The sequence below is a fragment of the Fulmarus glacialis genome, unplaced genomic scaffold, assembly GCF_000690835.1.
Source record: "Fulmarus glacialis isolate BGI_N327 unplaced genomic scaffold, ASM69083v1 scaffold47913, whole genome shotgun sequence".
In the NCBI taxonomy this organism is placed as follows: domain Eukaryota; kingdom Metazoa; phylum Chordata; class Aves; order Procellariiformes; family Procellariidae; genus Fulmarus; species Fulmarus glacialis.
This window is the reverse complement of record NW_009203233.1, coordinates 5,413-13,750: the sequence shown is the minus strand read 5'-3', so window position 1 is coordinate 13,750 and position 8,338 is coordinate 5,413. Positions and strand designations below refer to the sequence as shown.

The 8,338-nt window shown below is 37.6% G+C and overlaps 1 protein-coding gene across 1 annotated transcript; it reads right to left on the bottom strand.

The window, feature by feature from the left end:
* Positions 1 to 872: 872 nt before the first annotated feature.
* GPRC5B (G protein-coupled receptor, class C, group 5, member B) lies at positions 873 to 8,112 on the bottom strand. The gene is made up of 3 exons (XM_009574565.1): positions 7,107 to 8,112; positions 2,328 to 2,440; positions 873 to 917 (listed from the first exon to the last, which is right to left on the bottom strand). The coding sequence occupies exons 1-3, from the start codon at positions 8,110 to 8,112 to the stop codon at positions 873 to 875; spliced, it is 1,164 nt and encodes a 387-aa protein (XP_009572860.1).
* Between the last annotated feature and the right edge of the window lie 226 nt (positions 8,113 to 8,338).

The following is an 8,338-nucleotide window of genomic DNA, read 5'->3' as shown; positions in this document are numbered from 1 at the left end:
ACTCCTCCTGGCAAACTCGAGTCACGTTCTCTCCCCAGCTAAGTCTTTGCAAAAGTATATCCCTCCAAAGTTTCACTTAATGGCATCGTCTGTAGGAGACATGAGAGCGCACGGCTCTTTGCTCACACTCGGCGTTGAGGCTGGAATAACGGGGAATCGATCCCACACGACCGAGGAGAGCTGCCTCTGTGCTGGACCTACGCTTTTTCTTTCGCCTCAAGAAGCTCCGTAACTTGCATGAAACATGCATAGACCTCCAGAACTGCATTTCCTGCACCAGCTTTTTAAAGAGAAGAGTATCAGCCTACAGTGTAATGGTGATTTAGTTGCCACTGAGTGACAATGCTTGACTACACACGATGCTACGTGACTGTACAGTACAGCTAGATAATGAAGCAAACAAGGTACTTTTCATGACGTTTGAAATGAAGGGAAAAGGAGCAAAATGGAAAGAAATCCTGCATGTTTTCACGCTGTAGTGGCAATCTCTTGTGGCAACATGAATTAAGTTTAGGTGAGAGGAGGGTATTTTGCAAGCAGCTGGCAACCAACAAAAACAGGCTTGCCTCGCACACTAGTTACAGACAAGAGAATATCTTACATTTCAGGTTACAACATCCCCCTCTTCCAATTTAAGGTGTGCCTACTCTATTTTAAATTAGATTCAGCTTCAGTTTTACAATTTTGTTTTTGCAATTATCTTATCAGTTCAATGGTGTTCACATTTAGACAAAATCCTCTGTAGGATTTCGAAAGCTCCTGGATGTTTTGTCGCTTTGTTCTGGTACTGTTATGGATTCCTCCCTCAAAGACACACTGCCAGGGAACAACATCTGCAACAAGGATTCTTATTCTCTACAGCCTACAGCCTTTCACCAGAGGTGTCGTCCAGTGTAACTTGGCGGAGCAGTTGGTATCTGGAAATAAGGATAGTAAACCCATAACTGAGAGATCTAGTCTGTTCAAAAATCAGTGTTATCATGCTACATGTACATGACAGCTTTCCAGACAGTAGTTCCAGAGCAAAGTGATACAAAGAAACTCATCTTCCACCCATACAGTATATTACCTCTCTGTAAAAACCATGACTGTATATACACATTAATCTCTCATTTTACTATCTGATGTTCTCCATTAAGCTTTGTATCCACCTCAAAACAAAACAAACAAAAAAAACCCCAAAACAAATTCTCTAGCCTCTCATCCTTAAACTGCCTTTTCCCAGAGCTGCATATTCTGGTATCAGAAAACATAGGCATAGGTGAATCCAAACATCAGAAGGATGCTATTCATTACTGACAGCAAAGCACAAGCCTTTTCATTGTATTCAAGTTGATATGTTTCCCACTGTCTTACCCACACAGGAGAATCCTTGTATCTAGTCCCTCTTGTTCACTAAAATCAACCAAAACTTTACTTATTTAAAAACAAAAAGAGACCTGCAATCAGTTCACGTTATTTGGTTTTAAACGTAGAGGTTGAGTTATGGAATCAGCTCATGATTCAAAATAAAGAAAACCCAACTCACATGAGTATAAACTGGCTCATGGGTAGATTTTTAAGAAGCATGTAGGTATGCATGAAAAATATGGGGATGAAAATTCTTCTTTTTCAACAGTATGCCTGCTATCGAAATGTCTTCAAGTCCAAATTACACATCATGTGAAAAATATTTACGAAGTCTGTTTGGCATCAGATCACTAAGCCATTCTTGCAACAATCAGGCTGCAGAAAAACAGGTCTATCAAAGAATGGCATGCCAAACTATTGTCTAAGAGAAAAATCAATGCTACGAACATTAAAATATTCTATATTCCTCTTTTATGAATCCCTTTCCCAGAGACGTACACATCTGTAACTTACAAAGAATTACATACATTTTACAAGAAAATGGAAGATACATGAGAGACCACCACTATCTGCAACAATGATTCTTATTTAAAAAGTAATGTAAACATTTGTGTGACTCACATCATCTTGAAAAAAAAAATCACATTAGAAATTGTGTCACTTAATAGTTATGTTAAATACCTTAGCACAAATTTAATTTGAAAGGGCCACTGAATATGTAGTCTCACCAAAGAACTTGGTTCACTCAAGCTACAACTGCAAAATGTGAACGGCCAAGTAAAGAAATGCAAAATACTTTGTAATTACATCTTTTCTAGAGAGAAGGGAAGCATTACATGCATACTTGCTGCCCGAATTTTCATTTACAGCTTTCCCCCCTGCTGTGAATAAGCTAAAAGCAGGTTTTTCAATTAGCAGTGGTTGTATATATCAGTGCACATCAAAGATTTCTTAAATCATCACATTTTGATACTTACAGTCCCACCATTTAGCACAACTGCCATCTCAGTTGGCTGATAAACATTGCTTCTAAAAGGAGCACTAGGTCGGCTTCCCAAACTGCCGTTTCGAAATCCTGCCGTTCTTAGCGCTGTGTTTAGAAAAGAGAGATCGTTCTTAGGAACACAATTAATGCTGTGCATCTCCTTTGAAATCATAAAAGTATCTCGCTTCCAGTTTAGTTATTGGGGACTCTGCCATTGATTTTAACTTTTGTGCTGCCATACCAGTTTTTACATTGCTTTTGAACAGCAGTTTTTCTTACATAGTTGGGATGGATCTCAGAAGAGTCAGTTTTAAAATTAACTGTTTGCTGTGGAATGGGAAAAAATTTATTGGAACCAAATTTTTGAAGTTTGCTTAGTCTCATTTCAATAGGAGCTAAATGTCTTCAATCACCGAACCTTTGACGTATCTTGTGCAATGTATTTTGCAAAATGTTCACTGTATTGGTCTGGATACTGTGGGGTTAAATAAAATGACACTACATTTTGCTTTCTATCAAATTCAGAGGACAGGGATCCAAAACATTGCTTGAGCCAGTAAGCATGCTCACAACCCCCCTGAGCATTACTTCAGCATGACTAGCGTATAAGGATTTTCCAGATGTTTCAGATTATATTTACTCTGAGAAACTAGAAATATGAAATAAATACTGCTTTCGAATAGCTTAAACATGGCAAGTGACTGAAGCAAAAGAGAAGATGCTGATTGTCCTTCTGAATGTTTATACCAGAAATACATCAGTCTCTCCATTAATTTTAGCACAAGTTTGGATTCAAGATGTATATTCTGAATGAGAGATACACATAGTTAGGGTTATGCTTCTTTCTCTCTAAACCAGCCCAGGGATTGGCACATACAAACTCTCTTTTTACTTTGGCAGTAAATAATGGCTTTACTGATTTCAGATGTGGCCAGGGAACAGAGCTCATTTATCCATGCGACTTGCATGGTTACAACGAGCAATACTCATCTGTGAGCTGATAAATAGAAACACGCCTAGTTCAGGCACCTGGGGCAAGAATTTCTCTTAGATTTAATTCTAATTACAATCTACACTCTCTGGCTGAAACCGTGAATGAGCTGAAGTTTACAAGAAGTTCAGCATAGACTTTAACGAAGCCAGGATTTAATAGAGTTGCACCGTATGGAACAAGATTTAAACTGCCATGTGCTGTCCTCTATCCACTGCTACTCCTCTCTTTGGGAATTGTGCACAGAGATGAAGAACCGTATTGATTAGCACAGAAATTTAGAAATCCAGTCCTGCAAATGCTCAGTTGTTGACTTCAGATACACACGGACCCTCACTTGCTCTATATTGTAAAATTATATATTTTCGCAGAACACTGGGAGAACAAAAGATGAAAATGCCTAAACTAGAATTATGTATTTTTTATTTTATATTTAACCATCTCAGGGTCACTAGTATTCTTTCTTTGTAGTTTGGCTGCTTCTTGTGCGTTAAACACAAATGACTGCACTGGTATTTGCTAGTACACATAAAGAAAAAAAATCTCTTTATAATGCATACTATCATTAAAATCTTTACACGTTTACACAAAATATTTACACAAAACTCCATGGTCATTTCAAAGTTATCTTAAAGAGCCAGTAAATTCAATTTCATATTGCTAAATTTTCCTTCCCTATTATTGCAGTAAGTCTAAAATTCTTCTAACATGAGAATCAGAGACAAAGCTTGTGGACAAAATACTCATTTTGAAATTTTTTTCTCATACCAGTTTCACCATTTTTCCTTGTATTTTTTCCATTACTGTTAAATACATCTACTTGTGTAGAGTATGTATAGGTAAAAAAAAAATATAGCGCCAAGAATATTTGAGCAAATGTTGTGCCAGTCTCCTTTTAACACATATTTTAATTTTTTTTAACTTTGTTTTTAGGCATTGGCTCTGAGCGTGACTTGTAGTACTACTAAAAGTTATTAAATGAAATTCAGTGAGTACCAGAGCTTCTTAGGCTTGGGTTTCTTGACAGCTGTAGCATTCTACATTTCAAATCCAGATTTTTCATGTATAAGGCAAATTCTCTTTGCCTTACAGAAGCTGCCCTACTAGTGTGCATTGCACTTCCAGAGAGCACTGAGAACTATTTAAGTTGCCTTTTTCCAGGGTTTCTAAATACTTTACTAACATTTTTACACGACACAGGTATGAAAATAACTCTTTTAAGTAGATATTTCAACTTATCTATCATATGAGTATTAAAATCCCAGATTAGTATGTTGTTTACATGATGTTTAAAATAATTTTGCTTTATTAATGCTTAATGATATTCCTGGAATAGAACAGCTCTTGTTGTTATGTATAACTTGGAGCTACATTTTGCTAAGAAAGAGAGACACTAGGAGAACATATGCTTGTTTGAACCTATAGTTTAAAGGTTATTCAGATTCTTAAAATGCTGCTTAAAATCTTAAAAAAAAAAAGAGAAAAAAAGAGCAAAATTACTAAATTATTTTATACAATTATTAATGGAAATAACAGGAATTAATGGAAAATATGTTTATCCAAGCACGTTTTCTATTTGAAGCTAACTACTTACTAAAATGAATACTACACTCGGGGAACTAAGAGGTGTTTTCTGGTTATCATGTCTTCCAAAATCTTACAACTAGTAGATCTTATATTTTTAAGCATCATTCTGAAGTATAATTGAAGAAAGTACCCTTCCTTTAATTTCTAAACTCTTAATGATGAATTCTTGAATCGAGGTTAATTAAATGAATAAAAGAAGAGAACATTCTCTACATACCTGCAGAGAGCCAACTGCTAATAGATTCCAGGTGCTTAGCCACTGACAACAATCAGTACAGTGATCTGACTTAAATTAACACTTCAGCAGCCATAATATGTGACTTGAATATTATTACCTGTATTTACGTTAAGTCTCTACCATACTAGTAAGTTTTGTCTCCAAACCCTGTTGTCTTAAGTCTGTACTTAAAGAACTGCTGCAAAGGAATAATGAATCTCTTTTGATTTATTAAAAACGTGTGTATCCTTCTCCCATGTGCCATAGGAATAGGAATGACATGCATTTATTACGATAAATATTAATAAAGGCATCAGATAAGGAAATCTATTTTGTATTCTACCGCGTAAGATTCAGATAGATTAAAACAGAACATAAATTGCACTATAATAAACAATATAATGATTTTATAGCTATGATACGTCTACCCATTTCACTAAAAAACTTAATCACTGAATGATTAGATCAAAAAGGAGCTTCCAGTTCTTTTTTAAAATGTATGCATGAATGGGAGTAATACAGACTGAAAGATCCAATTTCATTCTTAGATCTGCCTTAGTCAGAAATAGCCCCACTGAAGCCACTGCACCTTACTATGAAATTAATTTAATGGGAGATGGAGGACAGTAAAAAAAAAAAAGAGTGCTTTTACAGTCCATCGTGAAGCTGCCTCTGCTGCTCTGGAACATTAGTAATGAACAACCATTCTTTTATCCATGCGATTTTTTGTTTGTTTTACCACTGCCTTTGGTATATACTCACAGAACTTAACTCCTTTCTGTTCAAAGCTTCCATACTAGAAGGAGACCTTTAAAGTTCCTGCTAAAAGACTTGGAGGAAAAATGCCTTCCTGACCCGACACTGTGCCAAACAAGAGTGCTGTTTTCCTCCATGTCTGGTCTGTATCCAGAGGAAACATCAAACCCAGAGGAAATCAAAGATACATAAAGATGAATAGGAAGGTGAAGTGCCTGGACAACATGCCCCAAGCTGCCTTTTGGGGGCTGCCAAAGCAATGTGGCAACTATTGGCTGGGATACCAAAGTCCTCTTCTCAATTACAGTGAATAAAAAGCAGTTTGACTAGTACTGAAATCCTTTACCCAACTGTGGGACAGCACCAGAGCGCAACCTGCACTATAGAACACCATTGGCCTCGTGCTTCCCATCAGCGGTCAGATACGCATCCCTGTGTATTTTCTGATACGGGTTAAACTTTCAGCAGTGGTTTGGATCTCTTAAGCTAACAGTTGTTGCTGGCCCTTTCAGTAATCGCTCAAAAACATTTTCATTGCAGATTTTAATGATGTCTCATCACATATTGTTCTATGTCACCAAACGGCTACGACAAGGAAAGCAACCATTACCTGGAAACTTCTATATATGCATAGTCTGTTCAGACGTTAAAGCTGTCAGAACAAAGACTGTCTTTGAAATTGTCTATATGCCACTTTGCATTTTTCCCCCCCCAGTGTCACAAACTGGCATTAAATCCCATTTAAATGGAAATATAATTAATAGCAATTATTTTGCTGCTCAAGAGGCTGAGCACTTTGTAACATAGAGCACTTACTTGATTTTTTCTTGGGTTTTTGGAAAATACTTCATATTAAATGTTGTTAACTGATAATGACAAAAAATGTCATTTAAACTATTTTAAAATAGAGGCTATTTTTTCCACAGTAAATTTTTTTGGCTTTCAGTGTTGGCTTTGCATTGGAAATTGTTCAGTTTTTCAATGAAAAAACAACATGGAAAAGAATCATTTTAACCGAAGATGTATTTTCTGTATTGCATTTTTTTCATTTTTTCCCCCACTAGGTGATATCTTAATGAAAATTCTAAAAAGGAACAATATATAGAGTGAAAAATATGGCATTTGCAATGACCCTTGTTTTGAACACCTGAAAAATGTCTTATACAGATGATTTTCTTGGCTACTACAGAAAAATACAGTCCTCTGTAGCAGATTCTTACCTGCATTATGCTCATCCATCGAAAAGGCTTTGTTTTCCATGTAGCTCCGAGGAAGCTGTATATCTTCCTCAAAAGCAGTTTCACGCATCCTTGGCTGTGAAGTATCAAAATAATTGGGAGTGTTTTCCTGCTGTGATGGAAGGATGGTACAGTGAACCTCTGGGATGGCATGAAAAATAACAAACACCCAACCACTGGACACCAGTGCAATAGCAAGAGTGGGATCACTCCATTTGTCTTTTCTCTTTAGCTCAGCATTACCAAAGAGGTACATAGTCATCCAGGCTACCCAAATCAGAATGGAAAAAAAAAGTGTTATAATGAGGCATACTCCGTTTTTCTTCCATTTCTTAAACTTTCCACAGAGAGTGAAAAGAGAAAATCCCATGGTAAATACCATCAGGAACATAACATAAATCAAAGCCATTGCAAAATCCATCGGTTCATAGCTGCAGGCCAACTTGTTATCTCTGACAACTGTCAGTATTAACCACTCGGTTGCAATAATGACCTGAACGAGCATCAGGCAGATTGCCACACCAGCTAGATGCCAGCCAGACGGACTCTTCCCATGTCGAACTAGTCTACGAAGTCTCCAGGCTTGAGCTAGCAAGCATGAGAAGCACAAAGCAAAGATAACTCCCCATAGAAACCTTCGGGTAGAGCACACCGTTTCATCTTCTTGTATGATGAAAGCAAACGTCAGCCCAAACAGTCCGAGAGTCCCAAAAAGAAAGAGGAAGTGCATTCCCAGGGGGCTCTTCTTCTCCTTGTCCTTGATGAAGGGCAGCCTCACCAGCAAAATCAGCATCAGCAATAACGTCGTCAGCACACCTGCCCCCGCAACCGCCTCCACAACTATTCCCCAAATGGCATCCACGTCGCACAGGTAAACGTACTGAGGGAGAAGATCCAGTCCGCACCCTCTAGACGTACTTGAGTTTTCAGAGGAGCCATAGCTGATCACGAAGAGGAGGAAGAAACCAATGGCTGGGTAGGTTTTCATTTTTCTGTCTGAGACAACAAAATATTTGTTTGTTTAGCTACAGTTCACTTTGGAGAATTTCACAGCAATTGGAAGCCCAGCTTGCTTCAATAGCCCATGTTTACTGGTTTTTTGCACTGGATTTGCAGCTGGCATAGCCTACCCTTAGCCCCCTTCGCTGCCCTCCCGGAAAGCTGCTTTTGCCTGTTGTACTCAGAATGCAAAGTGACTCATTTCTGTGTTTGCA

Bases quoted from the DNA above. Each gene is read 5' to 3' on its own strand.
- GPRC5B (XM_009574565.1), bottom strand. From the start codon at position 8,112: ATGAAAACCTACCCAGCCATTGGTTTCTTCCTCCTCTTCGTGATCAGC. The intron at 2,441-7,106 runs GTAAGAATCTGC...TTCTAAACACAG, and splicing joins GATGGATGAGCATAATGCAG to CGCTAAGAACGGCAGGATTT. The intron at 918-2,327 runs GTAAGTATCAAA...CCTTATTTCCAG, and splicing joins TTGTGCTAAATGGTGGGACT to ATACCAACTGCTCCGCCAAG.